This window comes from Agelaius phoeniceus, chromosome 2, assembly GCF_051311805.1.
Source record: "Agelaius phoeniceus isolate bAgePho1 chromosome 2, bAgePho1.hap1, whole genome shotgun sequence".
NCBI classification, from domain to species: domain Eukaryota; kingdom Metazoa; phylum Chordata; class Aves; order Passeriformes; family Icteridae; genus Agelaius; species Agelaius phoeniceus.
Window position 1 is genome coordinate 24239581 of NC_135266.1, and position 25196 is coordinate 24264776.

Genomic DNA, 25196 nt, shown 5'->3' on the forward strand with positions numbered 1-25196 from the left:
GAGTTACCCATTCATTTTGTTGTGTCTTCCAACAAGGAAATAAAAGAAATGAAACATATAATTTTTGCTATGGAATGAAACATATAATTTAAGGTCAAGTGGAAAATTTTGTTTTATACAGCAGGAGTTATTGGCTTTGACATGCAAGAAGAAAGGGTGTGTGTTTTGCCTTAATGCAAGCCAATACATGTTTCCAGTTCTCAGTTTGACAACTCATTTTCTTCCAGCTAGAAGGGTATGCTAAGAAAGGAACAGAAATTATAGGGAGAGAGTAGCCTATGTTAAAAATAATTGACTGAAACTGACCTGTAGTATTGTATTCTGTGTCTGCTTCTGTCATAGTGCTCCCTAACAAAACAGTCTCTGGGCACTTTTTGGATAAATGTGCTCCTCAGTTTTGAGAAGTTGGATTTGAGACCATGGATTGTAATTTATAGTTGTAAATTTACAAATTATAAAATATGTAATATTTTATATAATATATAATATTTGTATTATCTGTAATTTATGAAATAATATAACAAATAATTTAGCAAATAAATATATAACGTTATAAATAGAATTTATAAAATTATTGGCATGCAGACCTCAGACTACAATTTTATATTTTATTATGGAATTGTGATACATTATAGTTTATAGAATACTATGCCCTTAAAGCAAACCAAAACATTTTAAAAAAAGAACACAAAATTCTTGAATGGGACACCAAAAATCAGTGAGTAATTTAAAAAGAATATCACTTCCTTTATAGAGAATGCAGATAAGGATACTCTTGTCTCTTTTTAAAATGAAAATTAATAAATATTTGTGATGCTTTTATGCGCTGTGATAACATTAGCTTTACAAAATCCTGTCAGGAGATTGTTAATTGTGGCTTCAGACCAGGGTTTGAATGGAATTCAATAGATTAAACACATGTCAAACCACAAGGAGAAAACAAAGTGGTCATTTAGTCAGCAGTACTCAGGCATGCCCTCAATGAGGGAGGGATCCTTTGATGATGTGACTATACAAAACAGGTAGAAAAAACCTGTTTCTTATGTTGCAGAGTAAGGCTAATTTTGGTATTTCTTAACTACCCAAGGTGAATTGAGTCTGCATTTCCTTCAAGAGGTCTTACTTCAAACTGTGGAGAGAAAACCTTCCTCATCTGAGCTGCTGTCAGCCCTTAGAAAGTACAAATTTGAGCCCCTAGCCTCCATATGAAGGAAATCCATAAAGTAGAACCTGAGAATCAGAAGTGATGGGGTGGTCTGTAGCCAGGGTGCAAGATGCTGGGCAGGTTGTTGATGGATGTGGATTCACATCCAAGGAGTTGGGGAAAAAAATTATCTGACAATCCATTAGCCTCCTTTTGTAACATAATAGTGAAAGCAAGTAGCAGCACTCCATTCTCCACTTCTGTCTTCACTCCCAGTGGAAAAGAAAAAATAAAACAGTGAGGAAACAGAGTTATTGCAATGTCAGCAAAAATACCATATTTAATGGTAAAACCAAAAAAGGAATCTGACCTAAAGGAAGTGCTGTGAATGTTAGGAATAACTGATTCAAAGACACATTTGTGATAGTTTCCACATGAAGATTTCAGTGTCTGATGCTTTCATTAGAAGGATCAATTTGATGTCTCTATATAATCAAAAAAATTAAAAAATTAGAAAAAAGTTATACACATGGTTAGAATCTGAAGTGACTGATGTTTTTAGGAGGTAGTTATCTGAGTGCCCACTGCATGCTAATGAACTCATTAGAATTATGATATGATGGTTTTTCTTCTCACTGAATGCAGAAATTTGCCAACCTAAAGCAAGATGAAAATGAATAAAAAAGACACATGGGCATCAAACTAGAATTAATCTTCTTAGTAGTTTCTTGTTTGTAAGCAAATGCTAGCCACTTGAATTGTACTGAAATATGTAGGTATTTTGCCCATCTCACAACTGAACATTCAGACTTCTTTCTATTCACATTTTTTCACATGGCCTGAGTCAGCTTTTAAAAAAATGCATCAGTGATTTAATGGAATGAGTTATGTATTATTTTCAAAAAGTAAATGACAATGACATAGACTGTAGTCTATGAGTTATGTGTTATTTTCAAAAAGTAAATGATACTGACATAAACTGTAGTCAGTCGAGTAGGAGGAGCTTACATGATGGACTTGCATACGGTTAGAGCAACAAAATAATTGGTGGAGATTTCATGGCACATTTGAAAGCAAGATCTAAAGTTGCTTGTGTTTAATTCCTTTCAGGCTGTTTCCAGCTATGTAATGTTTTTCGGACCCATGAGATGGAAATTGAGCAGTGCTTGCTGGAGTCCCTCCCCCTGGGCCAGCGGCAGCGGCTGGTCAAGCGCATGCGCTGTGACCAAATCAAGGCGTACTACGAGCGGGAAAAAGCTTTCCAGAAACGGGAGGGCCACGGGAAGAAGCTGAAACATGGAAAGAATCAACGAGTTTGCTTTCATCTTGCTGATATGATACAGGATGCAATCATACGCCACGATGATAAAGAAGGTACATATTAACATTATACGATATTTTCCTTTGTACAGTAAATGTTTCAGAGGAAAAGCTTTCTTGTTTTGCTCATCTGTCTTTAAGTAAAATACAAAACACATAAAGTGATTGTCTCGGTGAAATATGCAGACATGTATTGCACACAACACGTTGCAACTTCTTACTGGAATGAATAAGGTGTGGAGAGTAGTGTGGAGAGTAAACTTTCAGAAATCTAATGAATTTATTTTGAGATTAATATAAACTAATATATTTCAAAATAATTAAGGACTATGGATCTATGACTATGCCTGGCCTCTTACATGAGCCATAGAATTTAACACAAGTTACTTTGAAAATTAGGTTCTCATTTTTAGCCAAAATTTGGAGTAAGGGATTCTGCTGTTGGTGACATTGGTGTGTCTAGAGCAAGGAAATGGTGTTGAGCCATAGTCACACTAGATAGAAGGTCATCTTTCTGCTTGTGAAATTATGTTTATGTCCTTTTGAATTATGTAACCACACTTTATTGCTCTGTTTTTAGTTTCTTGGCATTGTGTGAATCCCTGGTGCAGCTGATAGTAACCAGAGGAATTTGTAATTTATACCTCAGAAGTGAACCAAACCTTGCAGTAAGAATCTCCCAACTTTTAGAAGTCCCCAGAAATCCCCATGATGTTGTCTGGTCAGGAGGGATATAAGAAAAGAACTGATGCAATGTTGTTGGCAACTCCTTTGCAAACAGATTTTATGTCAGTTCATTGTAATCACATTAGAGTAAAAAGGGGAGATTCTGAGACAGACAGACATCATGCAAAGAACTTGGCAAGATTCTCCTAATTTTTATCCGTTTGATAACTATGCCTTTCTTACTCACTCCTGAATCTTCATTTTATTGTGCATTTGCTCCATCACTGCTTATCACTCAGGTATAGTCCTATACATTGAGATCTTTAGTAGAAATGAATCAAAAAATTCTTCATTTAAAGTGAGTGCACAGGGCATCATTTATAACTAAATAATACATAAAATTCACAAACTTCATTCCACACTCCTGCTTCTTTCTAGCAGGAATTATAAACAAAAGATCTTCTTCCATGTTTCCATAGCTCCAACTTTCTTCAAAAACCAAGCAGAATACTACATATGACTCTTAACATTCTGTAAAATTCAGATACTTGAGGCTATTTTTGACATTCATACTGAAGAGATGTAGGTTGCTTATTGCAGTGGTGGAAAGGCATCAACAGTGTTTTGTGTTACCTATACTTGGCCTTGAGCTGCACCTGAATCAGAATATAAAGTTCAGCAAGTGCTGAGACTGAATAACGTAAGCAGAAAGGGAAGATATCTCAGGCAGAGGGAAGTAAAGTGGAGGAAAACCAGGAATGTTGTCCTGCACTTGAAACAGATAAACAGGTCCTCAGAAGCAAGGAGATCAAATAGCCCACAGGTAACATAGTCCTGAATTTATTGCCTGTGGTTCTTTCCCAGGCAACAAATTCATGAAAATGTGTGATTGTTGTCTTTAGGCAGCTTGGGGACCTGCAAGTGCCTGTCTGTTGTGTTTCTAGCCAAATGTTCCCAGAGCCTGTTTGCTTTGGGGTGAAAAATGTTATATTAAGAATTATTATCATTAAAAAAAACCCAAACCAGGACAACAACAACAACAAAGTTTATACTCACAGACGTGAAAGCTGTTTTCCTACTATTGCTGTTAAGTGGAACATGCAACCATGACTCTTCAGTGAATGTACCTACATTAGAATTTCTGTTCAAATTAGACATAATCTTTTGTGATAAATATCACATCCATTTACTGTGTCTGGTGGTGTTTTATGGAGCATGTAACATAGATTCTTTTCAGACAAAGCTGTACTGGAAGATGTTGTCTGGAAGTACAGCTGGTACCCCAAAACAGCAATGAACTTTCAGTCCGTAAGGCTCAGCTAGACAGAGCCTGGAGTAATCCCATGGAAGTAATGGGATATAGCTGGGGAAGTTGGGCTTTTGCTACAACCTGTTTCTCTTCTCTATTTAATCATATTTTACAATATCCTCCACAGTCAGCAGCATTGGGTAGGTGTAAAGGACAGCTAAGAAAGTTGTTTTGCAGTTCTATGAATGAAATGCAAAAACAATGTCGTATAGAAAATGGAAAGAGGGCACAGCAAGGGGATACAAGTAGTTGTCCAAGTGAAGCCAAGGGGTTCAGTTTTTCTGAAGTATCATAAATTATATAGACTGGACTGCACATTTTGAAGTGGTGAATTGTAGTTCTGGTTTAATACATGAGATAAATTGGATACCATTAATACATATAGAAAGATGAATTTATAATGTGGCTGGTGCAGAGACATTTCACAATTGAGTCTGGTCAGAATTTCACTTTTACAAATTCATTGCCTTTGTTATTCATGAAAAATCTCCAAAATTACTATACCAGATGCTACTGAACACAAAAACCATTTCTCTTACTGCAGGCTAGCAGGAGTGACCATTGGTTTGCTCTAAAATTAATTTTAGAATTGGCTTTGAGAAATTTTTACTAGTGACCTGCTTTGTATCAAATTTATAAATTAAATATATGCTCATATTATTTCTCAATAAGTTAAAAATTAGTGAAATTATGTATCTTTGCTCTTTTTTATTATTTTATTATTAGTAGTATAACTGTTCTTTAATATTTTATCTGACCCGGAGAGATTGAAGGGGAATCCTCATTCTCTGTCTCCTTGCAGCACCCTGTAGTTTCTCTGTTTTAAAGCACTATGTTTTTACTGCTGTTGACGGGCCACATCCACCCACACTACTAGCAGTGAGCATTTTGGGCGATTCTGCAACTATTATTCTCAGTGTTGACATGTATAGAAGCAGAAGCTGATGAATAAGTGAGTGCACTAGTTTTTGACACTGATTTTGTACTTTTTTACTGCTGGCAAGGGAATACCTCTTGTTAATTTTCGTTTAAATACTACATACTTTTCTTCTGTGAGATATTAAATCCCTAATAAAAATGGACAGCAGGCAATTTGTCTTCCTGGCACCAGTCATATAGATGTACTGAAAAATGGGAGAGGTAGCCAAGGAGGCTTCTGCAACCCATTCCTTCCCATTGCAGACTAGGCTTGCTTGCACCTACATTGGCATTACCATGTGGACTCAGATCTTTTCTAGTACACAAACCATACATTGGTATTTGCTGAGCCTGCTCATCAGCTGAGACCCATATAGAAACAATTAGGAAATGAACCCAGCACTCAGGAAATTAACTGAGCCAGTCGAAGTCTGAGTTTCTGCTACAAATACAAGGCAGGCAAATGGATTCTTAGCATTTGGGCCTCTTGAGGATAAGGGGTGTGCCTCCTTCCTGAGGCAAAGGTGCAGTTATTGGACTGACAGCACTGACACAGTGAGAAACAGTGGCTGCTTTGAAAGATGTGCTTTTTGGAAAGTGAGCAGATAGATAATCTTGCTACAATGAAAACAGTAGCTGAAAGTGGACGTGAGAGTCCTGTACCTGAAATCTAACATAGGGGAAACTAAAGGACTGGCTTTAGTTTCTATCATCTTTTGGTATAATTTGTAACCCACCTTCTCAGTCATCCTGCGGAATTACTCAAAATCTAGGATTGTCAGACAATCTTTGTATGTAGTAAGTGTCTTTTGTTGTAAAACCTCTCAGTTGTGATGCAGTCATGGTGTGTACCATAAAGTCTGCCGGGCTGGCAGGTGGTGCTGGGTCAGGGTACAAAGTGCAGAGCGCCATCAAATTCAGCCTGGAGACAAAAGAGGTACTCCTGTGAAAATCAGCATTACAAAAGGGAAATGCAGATTCCCTAAACCTATTTAAAGCCCATTTCATCCTTCTGATGAGCAATATGCTGATTCTGTGACAGCATTGTGATTCTAAATAGCAGCGATACCAGGGTGAGTGTGTGTTAGCATAATGCTGAGTCTCTAGTAATGATTCTTTGTCCTTTTGTAGTGACTCCCTGTTTTAGTCAGTCCATCTCAATTCTCCCAGAGTTCTTCCTAACCCTGCAGAGTTGCAGGAATGACTTTGTCTTTAGAGACAGAATGCTGGGATATGGTGGCTGGGACAGCCTTACTCTCCCTTCTCTCACCAGGGTATGTCAGGAAAAGGTGATTTTAAAAGAAGATGATACCAATATCCTGCTTTTCCTGCAGTGTTCACTGCCAAGGCAGGTCTCCCGAGGCTGGGTCCTAGCCCCAGCTGATTGACTGCCCAGCTGTTTCATAGTGTAGGAAGGTAAACAGAAATCCCATCTCACTTCCCTTTCTCTGATGCCAGTATCTCTAGCTGTTTGAAAGATGTAATATTATTGTGAGATTGGTAGTATCATGATATTTGAAAGGGCTGGAATAATCAATATATTGGAAGGATTTAGTACCATTAGTTATTTCAATGAGCTCTGTATAATGTACCATGTTATGATAAATTTCAGTTATATTAATTAAAAGGGTGTGTAAGTGAGCATAAAAGGGGGTACAGGTGGGGCTGGCGCTGAGCTGTAATTTACATCTGAAGAACTTTGGGCTATAAAGAGGGCTCTGGGGAGGGGAAACAAAATCTATTCAGAAGAAGAATGTATCTTTAATTTAAGGTGGCAGATGAGTTGACGATTAGCTTTCGTTAGGAGAATGTGTCAGAGATGTTATAATAATCTTTCTTCTTCATGGAAAAAAGACAAATAATCCGAAACAGAAAACAGAGGCTGAAACTGAGCAGAAATAAACTAATTTTATATTATTTCCTTGAATTGTTTTCAAATCTCCTAACCAACTTTTTATTTTTGCATTCTATTACATTAGGCTTGGTTATGCTTTAATGTCCTTTTTCCAGTAGAAACAGCTTGGTTGGTTACATACAAGATGTTCTGTAAAACAGTGGATTGCACTGACTGTGTCTGGCAAACACCTCGGGGCAAACTTACTGATCCTCAACAACCAGTTTTAACATTGCCAGCAGTCTTTGAGAAGCTGGAAGAAGCAGGATGTGGGCAGTAGTGACAGGGTGGTGAGAGCATTTGGTATATTTCCATTTCCATTGTGTGAAACCTCTTGTCAGGCAACAGTGTGGAACTTAGACTCGTCTTAGCAAACACCTTTATAAGAAGAATGGGAACAAATTCAGGTAGCCTGACTGCTGTTGGGATTCTGACTTTCAGACTACCTTTTTAAATGATTGATGATACCTCCTCTTGTCAAACTCATTTCAGGCAGCTTTTCTGATTTTTACGTGTTGCGTGTTCAGGGATGAATGGTGAGAAAGAAAGGCTCCAAGCATGGCAATGCCTGGCTTTTAAAATTCACCAAACCCTTGGATAAAGATTGCATTTTTGTGTGCCAGGAGTTCAGAGGAATCTTTGCTACGAGAAGAGACTGAAAGATAAAAATATATGTTTACTAAAGACAGAGGATTTTAGTAATACAAGAGTTTTACAGAAATACAAAGTAATAAAACACATTATTATGCTTAATGTTTCTGAAAGAGGTGACAAAAAGGTGTAACATTACATCTCTCATGTTAGATCTTTATCATTAAGGCAGAGTTTCCTTAAATTAGGCAAAAATAACTCCATCTTGAGTTGAAAATAAAGGTGATTCTGGAAAAGAGAAGAATCTCTGTGTGAAAGTGCAAATTAATCTTCTGTGCCATCACAGATTACCATAATCCACTTTTATTTGCTTCCACCTTTAAAAATCTTCCTGCCCTGTTTCTTATGATTAATATTTAATATCACCTTCTTTCATTCCATTCTCCTCCCAAAGGTACTTTAATTAGCATTTCTTTTGTATACTGGATGTTGTAGCTATAGTCTTCTGAAGAGGCAGGTCTAAAATCATAATGAATGATAATAAATGATAATAAATTAGGAAAATGAAATGCATGGGATATGTATATTTATATTTTTTTATATATATGTATTATACCAAAGGCATAAAGGCCAGAAATATAAACACAGTTGGCAAATCAGAATTTTGTTGTGCAATCTGAATAACTTTCTCCAGTTTTCCATGCACTCTTCATTTTACATTCTCTTTTGGGGAACCTCACTTTTACCAGTTATTCCAGCTGTGAGAAGGATAAAGTGACAAATAGTTGTAGTGTGTTTAACATGCACAGGTAACCTTCATGACAAAAGAAAGCTCCCAGATTAAAAAAAAAATAAAAAAATTAAGCCTTGGGTCAAAACCTGAATTAATAGGAAATGAGACAAATAACATCAATTAATAAAGTCTTGCATAGTCATGAAGAGGGAACCTCCCCAAAAAATCAATTTAATCTAATTTCAGTTTGAGGAAATTAAAACTCTGAATGATAAAGAACATCCAGAACAGAATTAAAATATATTGCATACTCTGTATTACTTTATTTTAGCATGCTCAGTCGTTTTTAAAATTTAAATCAAGGATTTCTCAGATTTTATAGTGCTTTGTTTCAGATTGCTCTAGCATTATTTAGTATATTTTAATTTCAGATTACTATTTACTCTCACTCTAAACTTAATTAAAGCCTATTTTTTATCTTTCCAGGGAAGCAAATGGATTTCATTATGCATGTAATAATAGAGGGACTTCCCCACACAGAGCTATTTTGGATTTTACAGTGTTTCCCTTGAATCAGAGTAGGAAAAATGTACATTAGACAGTAATCTAAAACTATTTACAAGTGTTGATTTGCTGGGAACAATTGTAGAAGAAATCACAACACACATGTATAATAATTTATACAATTTAATATTTATTGTCCAATCCCTAAGAGACATGAGCACTAGACACTGAATAGTGGAGTCAAGAGCCTAATCAGAGCATATGAAATTAATGAAGCACACAGAAATGTTGTGAACTGGGGCTTTTGGAAAGAAGGTAAAGTATGTACTGTAAATGAATGCTTTCACAAGACAAATTCATGCATTCTGGAGTGGGAACCATGTCTGTAACTCTGGATGACACTAATGCATTGGACTTGGACTGGTTGTCCAACAAGCTGCTGCTGATTGATCTGCCCTCTGTGCAGGAAAATGAAGCATCAATCAACCATCTCAATCCACCCATTGATGAAGAAGCTTTTCCAAAGGCCCAGAAGGTAGAGACATTTCAAACCAGGGCAAGGCTTCAATCCTCAGAATCCTATAGATTCAGCATGGTTGCTAAGTTTCTTTGGCTCCATGTGTGATGAATTCAGCAACACAAGGCATCTTTTTGTTATGGTGCAGGGAAACATAATGCCTTCAGTTATTGGGTAACAGATGTTTAGTAATTAAAGCAGGCCATTTCAAAAGCAATCATAAAATCACAGGGAGATGAAATTTGAATACATCTGAATTCCTATAGGATTCCATATGTGCTTTTTGTCCATGTGTTTACATTTTTAGTAATTTGGTGAAGCTGAGAACTGAATATTAAATTATTTGCTGTTGATAAAAATATGTATGATTGCTAATATACAACACTTATTTAATTAGAAAAGGTAAGACTCACCAAAAAAGGTATGACACATCAAAAAGTGAAGAATAGACTTGAGGGTGTAGATTTAATCTATGGTTTTATTCTCCAAGTGGATTGTCTAACCACAGGAGTGCTTCTGCTCCATGACTACTTTTCTCTTAGCCATGAAATTTTCCTGATTTGTTTCAGCTGCACTTTTTGTCTCTGCACATGCCCAGAATTACCTTGGTTTGAACAGCTATCCTCTGCCTGTACCAAGTGGGGAAATAAAGAAAAACCATCCCTCTATTTTGGGTCGCCCTCAGTAGGGAGATTTACTCCAAGTGTAATTTATCTGAGTTTTGATCAAATGGATTTATGATGCTGTCCTTCTCTCCATAAAAACTGAGCTTGGAGCTGTGAGCCACCCATTTTTGCTTGCCCACAGGTTTTACCTGTGGGTTGCTTTGAGAGCCATTTTTTGTCTGTGCATTTCTCTGTCCCACTGCCTCTTCTGTGCCCACTGTTCACACACCTCAAGTATCTCAAACAGAGTCCAGCCTGGCATGGCTTTCTCCTGGGGAAGGGCCTGGGAGGCAAATTGGATCTGGCTGGTCTTGGTTACATTACAGTAAACTGTAGAAAGTTGACTGAATAGTAAACTGTTATACAAAAATCTCACTGCTAACATTATGGCTGCTACTTACTGTGTTTTCAAAACAGGACTATATTCTGGCCTATTTGCAGTCCTGTTTCACATGCTTAAGCTCTTGAATAAATAAAAACTGAGATATGTGTTTGAACTTTGTGATTCCCTTCTGATGGTTTTGGATGTCTATAAATTCACTCTGAAGGATTTGTTGAAAAACATGCCTTTCTCTTACTGATATAGAGAGTTTCTAGAAACTCAGCTTTCAGATTTTTCTTTGAATCACAGATTTCTAAACTGTAGGTACTGAGCTGCTCATTTTCTATGCAGGTAAGTCCATTCTTGAACTTTAACCCTACATATCCCAGAAAAACCACATTTGATTAACTAGAAATCATAACTATTGCTTCAATTGCAAGCATAAAACATATCTATGAGAGAAACTTTGTAAAAACACACATTTTTCCCTAATTTTTTAAAATTTACTTCTAAACACATTTTCAAAATTCTCTAATATTTATTTTGGTGGACTATGATATGAAGATTTTCTGCAGTTGGAAAAGTCAGTATGTATATTACTCATGACTTCTAACCAGACTTATTAGAAGAGTAGAAGAGAACTTGTGGGCTGAGATAAAGACAGTTTAATAGGGAAAGCAAATGCCACACATACAAGCAGTGGGGAAAAAAAGAATTAATTTGGTGCTTCCCATGTGCAGGGAGGTGTTCAGTCATCTCCAGGAGAGCAGGTTCTCACCACATGTAATGGTGACTTGTGAAGACAAATCCCAGCACTCTAAACTTACCTTTTTCCTCCTTCTTCCCCCCTTTTTACATACTGAGCATTATGTCCTATGGTCTGGGACACCCCTTTGGTCAGTTGGGGTCACCTGTCCCAGCTGTGTCTCCTCCCAACCTCCCATGCACCAAAAACTCCCTCCCCAGTGTGGTTGTACAAGAGGCAGAACAGGCCTTGGCTCTGTGCAAGACCTGCTCAGCAATAACAAAAACATCTCTGCGTTATTGACCTCGTGTTCAGCAGAAATCCAAAACATGGCCCCCTACCAGCCACTGTGAAGGAAATTATCTCTGCCCCAGCTGAAACCGGCACAGCATGCTCCAGCATTCAAGTATGAAGTATGAAGAAACACAGGACTAATCACTCACAAATTCGCTGTCATGCCAGTAAAGGTTTGTTAAGCCATTAGCAACCTACAAATTGGCACCTGGCAGTTCTTCCTATTCCTTTGAAAGGGGATCCACAGTGGGATGCATGACTCTAAATTGGCAGCAATCAGAAGCCTGTTCTCTCTGTGAAAGATGCTATCCACTGAGTAGCAGGTACTGCTGACATTCTCTGGTTATTGTTATAAGTCCCTGATTAAAAAAAAATATTGCTGTATTCCTAGTCTATTCTTATGAAATAGAAAGAGAACAAGAGTAGAGTATTTTCTATGCAATTTGCTTTTGATTTAATCTCCACTGTAATTGTTGTGCTTCATATTGATTTCCAATAACATTTCAGTACAAAGGGAAAACTTTTCTATATCTATCTTTCAATATCACTTTGAAATGCTTTCATTTCAATCACAAATTACACTATGATAGAAATTAAGATGGGGAACTACAGAAATAAGTAGAGAAAAACCTTTTCTGTTTTTTTTTTCTTTTTTATGAGCAAGCCTTTTTAGCAATAATACAGTTCTTTACAAAAATGAACTTAATAAGTTTTTAAAAATGTTTTCAGTTTTTGAATTCAACTTTAGTAACATTTTTCTGCCAGGGCATATTCAAATTACTACTCTGCAGCAGAAAATAAAACAAAGTTGAATACTTAAGCATAAGACTGGGAAAAGACCTTATTCTGATATCTTGCAACATGCAGATTTTATTTTATGACTATCAAATTAGTTGCCAGTTTGAGAAGAACATTTCTTCAAAGTTTCTAAAAAGTGGACTTTGTTTGGAGGTTTTGTGGAATGGGATAACTATATGGAGTATTTTTCTCCAGAACCATTGAAGGCATAACTAAATGCATATAACCAGAGCCACTAAATGCAGCAAGTATTTTTTTTTTTTATTGCTAAATCTTTTAGGGCTTTTTTGTTATTCTGCTCTTTTTTAACAAGAGCGTGTGGCAAATTGCTCACCTGTGACTGGGCAACTCTGGTTGTGAGTATAGACTGGGGAATGAGAGGCTGCAGAGCAGTGCCATGGAAAGGGACCTGGGGGTCCTGGTCCACGGCAAGTTGAACATGAGTCAGCAGTGCCCTGGCAGCCAGGAGGGCCAACCCTGTCCTGGGGGCATCAGGCACAGCATGGCCAGCTGGGCAAGGGAGCTGGGGCAGCCTCACCTCGAGTGCTGGGGGCAGTTTTGGGTGCCACAGTGTGAGAAAGACGTTGAACTATTGGAGAGAGTCCAAAGGAGGCTACGAAGAGGGTGAAGGGCCTTGAGGGGAAACCATGTGAGGTGACTTGGTCTGTTCATCTGAGGTCACTTGGTCTGTTCAGCTTGGAGGAGACTGAAGACAGACCTCATTGCAGATACAGCTTCCTCATGAGGGGAAGAGAAGGGGCAGACACTGATCTCTTCTCTGTGGTGATCAATGACAGGATCCAAGGAACTGCCCTGAAGTTTTGTCAGGAGAGGTTTAGGTTGGATGTCAGGAAAAGATTTTTCACCCAGAGGGTGTTTGGGCACTGGAACAGTTTCCCCAGGGCAGTGGTCACAGCACCAGCCTGTTATATTTCAAGTATTTGAACCATGCTCTCAGGCACATTGGGTGACTCTTGGGGTATCCTCTACAGGTTCAGGAGTTGGACTCAGTGATCTTTATGAGCCCTTTCCAACTCAGCATATTCTATGATTCTTTCATTCTGTCTGAACTGTAGTACCTTTCCCAGTAAAATCACAAATATATCTGAGAACTAAATAGGTTTATTTATATAGTGCCTAGTGGTTTTTCTTCCTTCCTTCCTTTTCTTCCAAATTCAAAACAAAAAATACATATACTGCTCATTATTTCAGTCATCTTTTTGTTCTCTGAGGCATGAGTTGGAGGATTCTTCTCACTGAGATATTATCTTAATGACTTTGAGGTCTGCAAGGCTTTTTAGCTGTTAAAATCTTTTGCACTTCAAATTGACAGTGAACAAACTCTATAGCTGTGATAGAAATTAGTAGAAAGCTTATATGGTGTAATGTATAGAAAATTGATTCTTCTCGATTACCGTTAATTGCTGCCTTTACAGTAATAGGCTGCAGCAGTGGAGGAATTGAAGGTTTCAAGAATACAGCCAATAAATCGAAGGGAATGGCTAATTTAGGTTGTGTTTCTGTTTGAATTGCATCTAAGAATGGAGCTGTAAATGTGAGCAGTTAAGGTGAAATTCACAATATTTCTAAATGTCCTCCTTTAAACAAGCATATGCATATGCAAAAAGATTCAAGGTTTTAAGCATATGCAAAAGGTTCAAGGTAGAATTCAGTCAGCCTGGAACCACATACTGCTTTCTTACTAGGTTTCTTTCTGATGACTCTCTATTACAATGCAATGTAAAGGTGACCTTGAAGCAGTAGAAATTTTACAGGACAATGAGATGGTTAGAGGAGGTAATTTCTCTACCATGCACTTTTTAGGGTTTTGATTACATTTGGGCTCAAAAGACAAATATGACAGCTGTAGCAGTAAATTCTTGAGTTAGGGTTGGTGCTCCAAATTTTAGCAATCACAACTACTGCTGACAAAAAATGGTAGTTTTTTCCAGACATCCATATTTACCTATTGACAGTACAAAAAATATGCCTTGAAGTGCTCTTAAAGCTGGAAGTACCTGTGTGAAATTTGAACTGCTGCTTTGTTTCTTAGTCTACTGGAAGGACATCCTATATAAGGACACCACTATCCTTTTAATAATGGCCATTTGAACTTCACTGGCTTCTCAGTTCCTGTACAGGGTGAACATTAGATTTCTTCTGCTTTCAAGCTTCTCCCTAAAAACCCTATGGATCACATATATAGAATTATACAAGTTGAACAGAAAAGGACAGATGTTAAGTCCAAATATATGTAGTTCTAGTGATGCTTCTGGATTAGTCCTTATATATTTTTCTTAACTTAGGCACTTCTAATGTGGAATTCTCTCTGGCTTCTCCCTGATTTACCAGCTACCTGTCAGATGTATTGTTTGAACAAATGAGAACATATGACATTGGGTATCACTGGGGAAGTTTGAGCCTCTGTAGCTGTAGCTCATCGCTGCATCCCAAACCTACCATGTGGCTCTATATGAACACGGATTCATTGGTATGACTCAGAATTGAGAGCTCCTCTTCTGTCAGATGATGTTGGTTGCTCCTTCCCCTTGCTGACATCAAGACTGAATTCACAGAGTTTAAAGTTCAGTCTGGCTAGAAGGTGCAATAGTCCAACATCATGCTGACTTTGTAGAGGAATGAGACAACTTGGGTATTGAACTAAGGCAGCTCTTATTGTTGTAGTGCAAGAGCAGACTAAGCAGAGCAGAGAAAGTCCTGTGGAGAGCAACTGATAATTCTGCTTCAAAGCCAAATTAAACCATCAGCTTTTATGTCAGACTTTTGCTTTCTACAAACTATAAAAAAGAGGTGATTATATGAAGTACTGTGTGAGTGTAATTTTCTCCTCTCTGTGCTGGCCTATAACTCCAGTTCATACTTCAGTGGCAATCCATACCTGTAAAAAATGAAGTAAAACATAAATAAAGCAAAATTTGGTTTGTGTTGGTTGCTCCAGCCTTGGAATAATAATTTTGCAGTTCTGGTGGCTGACTGGTGTCAGAGAAGAGGAGGCAGAGGGTCTGTCATGCATCACCTCCTATGTTCCCCACATCCTCAAATGCTTCACTGGTAGCTACATGGAGGTTCACCTTACATAAGATTGGTACGTAGATTTAGCTGTCTGTAAGCTTGGTGTTACTGAATGCAGGATGGTTTGGGTTCCAAATTTGTCTCTTTGGTTGCACATTTCTTTAGGATGAACTGTTATAAATCTGTCATTTCAGTCTCCTGTGTCCTGGTGTGGTTTTTGCATTTCATACTTAACTTTGAAATCAAGTGAAGTCTACATCACTGCAATCTTCAGCTGCCCAAGCATGACAGCCTTATCTCAAAGCAGATAATGGAGATGCTTTCCTTTGCTTATTCTGAGATGGTTTAAGTGTCAGCCACAGTTTTCAAGTTGGATAGCTCTTTGCTTCAGTGCTGGCTTTATACATATGATCTGTTGTTCCTGGGGTGATAATGTATTCATTGCTTATTTTTCAACTGTTTTTTGTTGTTGGCATATTGGTAGTGGTAGTTGTTGCTGTTACTGGTGTAGGAAAATGAAGGTGTCAGCCAGAATGCACTGGAGTTGGAAGTCTCCAGAAACAGCTGTAGGATGTGAGGGATTGGAAGCAGGATGATTTCCAGGAGACTGCGCTTGTACAGTCAGAGCAGCCCTGACTGGAAGAAATTATGTCTCCTGTCTGGACTTGTCTGTGGGCAATTTGCTCTCCCTGCTGGACCTCCAGGCCACCCATCAGTTATCAGGGAGAATAATAATAATTCCAGAATGTATTAAAACAAATTTAGTTAAAATGTGACGCTTAGTCCCTTAGTGTTATGAGAACATTTAATAGTTGTCTTTTGGTTGCACCTTTGTTGTAGTCACTACTGACAGAAGACTTCTAGACTGCACAGACAATATACAACAGGCAAGTGTGAAAGTTGTTATATGGCCCCCCCTTGTCAGAATTGAAAAAGGACTAAAAACATTGTTGTGTTATATTTTGAAATGTTACAAGTTTGTCCTTTGCCAAGTGTGAAAGAATTCCTTGCAGACTGGGAGACAAAACATAAGAGAAGTTCTAGTTATAACTGTCAGACTCTTCATATCATGGAAAGAGGTGAAAAATTAGAAAAGACTGAAGACTTGGACATCAGTGATTATATCAGCTTGAAATACCTTTAGTGACAATATAATTCATTTCAAGAATGCAGCAATTCAGCCAAATCAAATTCTGGAAAATTCTGGAAAACAAGTAATGAGAAATGAAATAATCTTTGAGCTAGGTGCACAGGCATAGTTATTTTCTTTGAAGACTTGTGGCACAAGCCTTTCATGTAAGCAATATGTAAAAATGTTCATATCTGCTATATATAGTGCACAGGTTAATAGAAAGGCTTGGTAACTATAATGTTGCAATCAATTCAGTAAGTGCTGAATAGAATTGTAAGGTAATACTTGATGAGTTTACCCAAATTGAAGCATTTGTGCAGCATGCAATGCTTTTTATGTTCATGTTTATATGGGAGACTCATGACAGGACCCCATATGCTGCTTTCCTGCAGTGATCACGACTGAACAGTACAGATAATCTCTCCAGACCTCTTGTACAATTTCTCAGTCACAAATTCTTAGCAGAGTAGGAGGGGCTTCACACTACCTCTCCAGAAGCTCAGTTTCCTGGATGTGGTGATTCCATCTCTGAGTTGACAGAGACTGCAAATCCTATTCCATCACCTCCAAGAGGAGGTGTCATTCTGTCCATATGTGCAAAGAGTCCTAAGTCTTTGCAAACCTCATGAATTGTGGAAAAGAAAAAGAAATTAGGACATAAGGGTGTGCATTATGAAGTAGAAAAGAACCATTAAGAAGTTTTAAATGTCATTCTCCATTGGTTTTGGCAAACCATAAAAGATTGTGACTGAATGCTGGTAGTGTTGAAAAATGTGTAACATGAACACACCAAAATCCAATTGCTCTCTGTCTATCTTAAAACTCTGTAAAAGTGAAGAGGGGGATGATTTCATTTGTGTGTGGAGTTTCTCCATTGCTTTTCACATCTCCTGACCACCTCTGAGATGTCTGACAGAGGATGCTGGAATCAGTAGTTTGAAGTGTGTTGATAGCTCAGGGTTTATCATACAGCAGGACACGTCTCAAACAGAAAGTGTTTCACAGTGCACCAGTTTTAACGTGCTGTAAAATAACATATATAGATAAATAGGATTTTAGTCAGAAAAAATTAATTATGTGGATATTCAAACAAGGTAAAACAGCAGAGACTTGACTCTGCTCCCACGAAGCATATGGAAATGGGGAAGGGACTTGAAATCCTGCTGGAAGTGATAATTTGTTCAAAATTAATTAAATACAGGTAAATGCTGTAAGGGCACTGTGAGGGCCAGCTGTTCCCTGCTGCTGTGTGAGCCACTGGGAGCATGGAGGCCACCCCAGGGCAGCTGGACAGAGTCTGGCAGCTGGGGCCTGTCCCACTGCCCTAGCTGGATGTTATGTCAATGTTCTATTTTTCTAATTCAGAAAATTTCATTCACGATTTTATGATGCTATTCCTACCACCATTTTTACTGCAGGCTCTTTGTATCAGATTTAGCAATTGTGTGGCTGCAGAGTGAATCAGCAAACTGATCCAAAAGCAAGTGCATCACCCCCTGGAATCAACAGCTTAATTCTGTGTCACCTCTCTGAACCAATTCACCATCCTAGTGCACAGCTGCTGAGGCTGACGTTGAGACAGAAAGGAAACATTCAGATGTCTTGGAAACACTGACTTGATTTTAATAGTTCCCTAAGGATATTTCTAATACCAAATGACACCTTAAAAGTGGGTTTCTAACACAGTTTGAAACTAAGCTGAAATTGAGGCTGCCATTGGCTGCTCTCCTTTCTGTCTGGCTCTGTTTCTGTCCCATCTTTTTGTCCTCCCATCTTTATGCTCATTTTGGAATGAGGCAGGGAGATGAACCATCTGGAAACTGCCTTTCATAAAGTTGGTCTTCAGCTGGTTTAACTCTCCATCCCAGCAGCATGACATGTGGCACTGCTATGCAAAGATCAAGGCAGGAGTGTGTGAATTAATGCATGAGCAAGAGGGAAGCAGCTCTGGTTTTCATATGCTGTGAAAGGTGGTGCCTGAGCCACAGATGTCAAGTGGTGAGATATTCCTGGAGCTACACATTTTATTCATAGTTTTGGTCACTCATATGCCACACACACAACTATTTTGGATAAATGCATGGATTGGTAATGCCCCTAGTTTGTTCTATACTGCCTGGTTTAAGTTTGCTTTCTTGTGCACTGCACACCCTGGGAATTCCAGGAGACACAGGGGGATCTAACAGCCAGTGCTCCACAGCTGGTAATTAGTACCATTTAGCAGCTGCTAAGTGGGATAGTAGTCTGTTACCCTTGAAGATCTCTAATGCAAATTGTAATGAGTTGCTTACAAGGCTTCTAAGCCAGCTGGCATAAACTTGCTCTGCATGCTGTGGGAGTTAAAGAGGGGCTGACTTTTGCTTCATAAGGAATATAAGTCAGCAGTAATCTGATTTATGCCAATTAAGTAGCGTTGGCATAGGATCAACATAAATGTTGGTGAAACAGAGGGGGTGTACAGTCTGTTCAGATGAAAATTTGTATTATATGCAAATTTTGTAACTGTTGCAACTAAGGAAAAGCATGGGTATGACAATGGTTTTCAAATTAAGGTACTGACCACAGAATGAGTTATTTTGCTGATGTGTGTTTTAGTGCTTATCATTTAATGACTATAGAACTGGAAATTTGCAAATTCTGAAATAAATTTAACTTTTTTAGTGAAATGCTGTAAGATCTGAGGTTTTTACTCAATTCTACAAACATTTGAATCTACAAACATTTGAATGTACAAGCAGGTGTTTCTGTAACTGAAAAACTGGCCTAAAAATTATTCTGGTAATTTAAAGAGCTATTCTGGTAATTTAAAGGTGAACTTAGTGATGGTGAGCTTTTGCAATTCTTGACTGTAGCTTGATGATAAAGTTCTTATTAGTTTTAGTCACCTTTGTCAGGAACTCCAGGAGAATCCATACATGGGAGACAGATGAAATATGTGTAAAAAATGAAATACATGACCTAAATGCTAAAATATTTAATTCCTTTTTTCTATAACCTTGAAATAAATAAATCTCATTAACTAGCTGGGAGTGAAAGTTTTAAGAAAAGCTATGTTTAAGTTTACTCTATGATCAGCTGCTTTTCCCTAAGGTAATTTTAGACTGTTCAATTTCCAGTAAACAAAGCTTTGTTTTATTGTAATTTTATCTCATTAACAGACATTCTGGATTCAGTCAGGTCTGCACTACCAGTTTTTTTTGACATAGCTATTTAGTGCTCAGAAGTAGCTGTCCTGGCAAAACCCTGGCTGTGTTATTAGCTGTGATGATAGACCCAGTATTTTTAGCTAAGAATGTGTTATTTTGTAAGGTGGTTGAATGATTCTAGCAACACCTCTGTTATATACAGAGGTTGTAGGTGCAGTGAGATAAAATCACAGTTTTATTAGCAATTAAAACCTTACCACAACAGTGCTCTGCCTCTGGCCTGGCCAAAGGTCTAAGTGGAGGCAAAATCACAGGTCACCATGATTGCTCTTTGATCCTGGGTGTGCCCCTTGCAGCAATGTCTTTGGGCCACAGAACTTAATGGCTACTTCTAGTCTTCTCAAAATTACTGATTTACACCACTGTTCTTCACACATCACAACTCAAACATGTTAGATTTGACTGCTGCCCATTGTCACTTTTGTGTAAGGAGACAGGTTAATTTGTCATTGCTTGGGCATTGTAAGAGGCACACACTAGGATTTTTAAACCATTGGGTTTGTGGACTTAATATTTTCCAGTGGAGACACAGACTGCATTATACTTAATGTACACAGAAATAAAAGAGGGGGAATTTGCCTGAAGGAAAAGTTTTAAATGTAGCAGTTCTTGAATAAAGATGTCCCTTACTCAAAAATTATTCTGGCTGTGTCTACAATGATAGAAATGTCTGTCCCATGAGAGAACTGTGACTCTCCTCATGGATCTCATTGGAGTTTGGCTTAGTGAGCATGTGGCTCAGAGACATAACCATTATTTTCCACATGGTTTTCCAGTTCAAGACACCTGAGGTAACAGGAGGGCTGTGCCCTCCACCTCCAGCATGATAGTGCAAGGCAGGAAGCTGCCAGGGCTGGAGAGTGCCTGGGCATGGACACACCACAGCTGATGGTACAAGGCCTGGTGGGAAAGTCACACAAGAATAGGCACAAAAAAGGGACTTGTCACATGCTTGCCTGTGCTGCTGAAAGTTTGCTCCCACACTGAGTGATCAAGCCCCTCAGCTGTTTCCAAGGCTGAGGTCTGACTGATTTCTCCACAAGGAGAATATGGGAAAGAACTACTATGTGTTTTGATCTTCCAGCGTTAAAGCTGAGAGAGATGCTGAGGGGGGCTGTAGGACTCCCTGGGTCAGTCTGTTTCATTGGTGGCTTGGTTTGTTTCTTTTAAAGGTAATATTTGTCCAATGGAGCACAGAAATCAGTTGGATGTTTTACATCATGTTTTTAATTTCAGAAGAGAATCAATGACCCATTTGCTTTGGGGTCATGGTATTATGATTCCTGGCTACCTGAAAAAAAAATTATCAACTATGGGAACTCTGACAGGGAGGATGGAAATGTCAGCCCTGTCCTTAGCAGTGCTCTGTTCTAGCAGTGGGCATTATAGCTTGGATATGCAGGGCTATACTCTCAAATTTGACCAACATGGAAAGAGTAATTTCCCTCTCTTCATTTCTGAAGTCTGTGAATAGAACACTTATCTCTCCAAATGTGAATATTTTGTTTATGGTTTGCTGCCTTTAATCTTTGTGCAGCAAAGATGGGAATTTATTTCCAAGAGTTCTCCTGAAAATGAGGAGATCTGAACAAGTCTGACAGATGTTGCCAATGAGCTCTGGATATATTTCATGTAAAAAGCAGTAGGATTACAAATCAGTTGTTTGCAAAGCTCATTAAGGGCATGACTGCTCTGAATAAACACTGTCAACTGATAAGCTTGCTCTGAAGGAAAGCCTGAGACATTGCACTAGTGATAGCAAATGTCTTTGTTAGGTAAACAAGACACCATAAAAGAATGATAAAATTACCAATACTGGTACTTGGATTAAAAAACTTTATTTTTAACTACTAATAGCAAAGGCAAGAGGTAAATATTTTTTCTACTACATTAACCAAACATTTATGACATCTTGCATTATTTCATTTGGTGTTATGATTAAGAAATTACCAGAGACTAGGATTCATCTGTTCTCACATATAGCTGAATTGTGTAGCAGGTTTCTCATAAACACCTTTGGTACAAGCTGAAAGGTATGGAGTGACTGCTGAGGAATGAGAAAAGAGGACTAAAGAGGTATGAAGAGGATTCTAAGTGATTAATCTGTACAGAGTATAAGATACCAGCTGTGAGCCAAATATCTGACTGAAATAATGGGAAAAACATGACTCTTAACTGGTGGAAGTGGAAGGAGTGGAAGGATGCTATTACATCTTTCAGTATCACTTCTGTTGTGATTCAATTTCATGGTCAGTTTATGCCCAAACTTCTCTCGGCTGTTGGTGGAAAGTGGTGGCTACACCATTCTCCCTGTTCATACCCATTACCCAGTGCCACGTTCCCTGATCCTTGGTCTAGCTGAGAAACTAATCTTTCCTGTGTGCCAAGTGACAAACCTGTGCAGCCTGGGGTAGGAGGAGAATGTGACAATCCAATTCCAGAATCAGCAGCATTTTAGCTATGCTTCTGCAGCAGTAAGTCATGCTTATGCACATCATGAACGAGTAAAGCTTTCCAGCTGGAGTTATTCCTGCTAAACTAAAGAGAACAAAAATAGATGTTAACAGAAACAAAGTCTACACTTGGTGGCTGCTATTCCCCAAAGGAACAGTAAATAGGAGCATACACTGGTACTCTATATACAGTACAGTAGATTATAGTAGAGGAAATTAGTAGTATATAGTAGAGTATTAGAATATCTGTATAGAGGCTTTGCCCCAAAGGTCCTGGTTGCCCTTGATGGGCTGCAGCTGCAATGTCCTTAATTGGGCTGCAGCTGTAACCAATGAAGATAACTGGGATAAAAGGGGGCGGGTCAGCCAGTCAGGGAGAGCCTTGGGTGAGAACAGCGTGTAGAAGAAGGAGTCAGTGAAGATCAGCAGCCATGAGAATACATCAAAGAGGTATGGACTTTAGAAGTCTAATAACAACAACATAGGACTCTAGAGAAATACTAGAAGAACAACAGTAGATGATCAAATGTTAGGTTTTACATATGTTAGGTGCCTTTATTTTTGTCTGTTCTGTTACTACTAAAACTGAGTTTGCTGTGAATGCAACTGCCCAGTGCCTAAGTTTGTGTTGCCATCAGTAGCAGATGCCTGGTGAGATACTGGTAGCCCTGGACCTTCTGAATGCATTCACCCTTCAGGCTCTGAAATTCTGATTTGTAACTTCAGATCAGTATTCCTTTTGTCTGCAGCAGACATAAGGTCACAGACATAGCTCTTTATGCCAGCATAGCTGGATTATAACCATAGTGCAGTGGTTATAATGCTAGTTGCTACCATGTATATCAAAATCCTTAATGCATAATGCACCACAGTTACAAAAAAGCTAAACAAAACTGTGTTAGGTTATTGTCACCTTGTCATCAGCCAGTTGCTATAACAACTAAAAGCTCAAAGCAAGCCAAGACAAGCCCAGAAAAAGTAAAGCCTTACAGCCCTAGTTCTACAAGCAAAGTTAGTACAAGACCTGTGCCTGGTAACAGCACAGCAGTAATGACTGTAGTGCATTGTAAGGCTATATTATAAGTCATAATCTAGTCAATAAAATCAATGGATAGTGAAAAGGTATTCAGCTCTCTGGAATAATTTTATTAAAATTACAACATCAAGGATACGTAAAAAGCTCCATTGATTATTGCCTTTCTTTTCTGATGAGACTTCAATGCATCCAATGCTTTTAAAACATCTTTATTAGATGTGAAATTGGGTATGAAATTGTGTTCTAAATTATAAATAATTTTGTGTGTCAATTCTAAAAGATATCAAAGAATGGATGGACCTGTTTATACACACGTAGGAAGGGCTTCAGAGTTTGCTGAAAGTTTTTTACTCTGGGGTTGATTTTTTTTTTTTTCCAGGTAAATGTCAGCTTCCTGCTTTTAAGCCAGTTTTTAGTCTCATCTTTTTACTGTAAACTTTCCTTACATGAAAGATTGCAAGTAAAACAAGTTTTAAAAGAAAGTCTTGTGGAAGCTTCCTTAAAATTGCATTAATTAAGAGATATTTAGCATTTATTGAATCAAGTTTTATATTACTTTCTGTTCTCATTAGGGCATTAAATCCCAAACTACTAGCAGTAGCAATTATTTACTATCTATTTCTAGGTAGTAGTTCTATCAAAAGGACAATATGAACAAGTGAAGTCTTAAGTAAATGATCTAAGTGAGTTGTCTAGTAGGAAGGGGGATTTGTTTCTGTGATCTTCTTTTCTTGATTTTCTTTTTTAATTGTGTTTTGCAAAGGGGATAAATTCAAGGAAAGAATTTTCTTTTTTTTGCTTATTTTTAAACATGGAGGCACGTAGCACATAATTTGATTCAGGACACAGACTTTTGCCCAGCTGAAAGGAGAGTTTGCATATCTTGCCCTGATAGCCTGTGTGATGGGAATTTCCTGAAGAACTGATCAAGAAATAATGAGGAAAAAGGCACCAGACCCAAAAAAAAAAACCAAAAAAAGCTACTGATCTTTTATCCACATTCTCTAATGTTTTTGTATTTGACTCAGTAATTTGTTTATGGTCACAATTATTTAATATTCTGTTCGAAGATCAGAGTTAACATATTAATTCTTTATGGTGTAATCTTGGCCTACATTTCTGCTGGTAGAAAAATAATCAAGGCAAACCAATTAATTCTAATGGATTTCAAACTCAGATCTAGAAATGGTCTGATGTTCTTTTGTTTTCAACTGCAAGGAGTTGCAAAATGGATCTGGAAAGGCATTACTTTGCACTGCTTCTCTATGAGAACCAAGTCTTTAGGTGTTGGAGGGAGGAAGATATCAAAAAATTGCCCATATTTTTTATACCTGAGTAGCCAGAGTTTCTTTCTGTCTCTTGGTTACTATTTTAGGCTCCAGATGAAATTCTTGTGTAATACTGTTAGAAATTCAGTTTCCCAACCCACTGACCTTTCCATGTGTCCTCCTTCTGCCAAAAGAGAGAAGTCTTCATCCTCTGTCTTTGCATAGAAGGACCTATCCTAAAGCCTCTTTTGGCGATCCCAAGGCTCAAAATGATTGAGTTCATCTCAGTGACCCAACAAGAAATTCCACATTTGATTTTTGCTGGTGTTATTTAGCCAGAGGTAAAGGTGTGTAAGTCCCTTAGTGAATGGGGGAAAGAAACAGACTCCTTTGGTTAATGTCTTATCCCATCTTGCAGAAACACAGGCTGAGGATGCTGTTTCATATCAGTCCCAGTCAGTATAAGACTTCTGCCACCAACCCACAGTGTGATTGCTCTGCCACCACATAATGTGTGAATTTTTTTTTCCCCTGGAAAACAGGGGATGGAGGAAAGGGAACACTTTGGAGTGTTAATTTCTTCAGGTGAAATCCTGATGGGATCGGAAGAATGAAATTCTTTTTAGAGCCTTAAGAAATATTCTGTGA

At 38.1% G+C, this 25196-nt stretch overlaps 1 protein-coding gene across 4 annotated transcripts in view; it reads left to right on the forward strand.

Moving 5' to 3' along the window:
* MYO16 (myosin XVI) overlaps nt 1-25196 on the forward strand; it is a 357627-nt gene that overhangs the window by 91020 nt on the left and 241411 nt on the right. For all 4 annotated transcript variants that reach the window (XM_077173308.1, XM_077173307.1, XM_077173306.1 and 1 more), the window contains exon 2: nt 2255-2518. In XM_077173308.1, the coding sequence (XP_077029423.1) occupies nt 2293-2518 (226 nt within the window). In that variant the 5' untranslated portion in view covers nt 2255-2292. The remainder of the gene's footprint in view (nt 1-2254; nt 2519-25196) is intronic.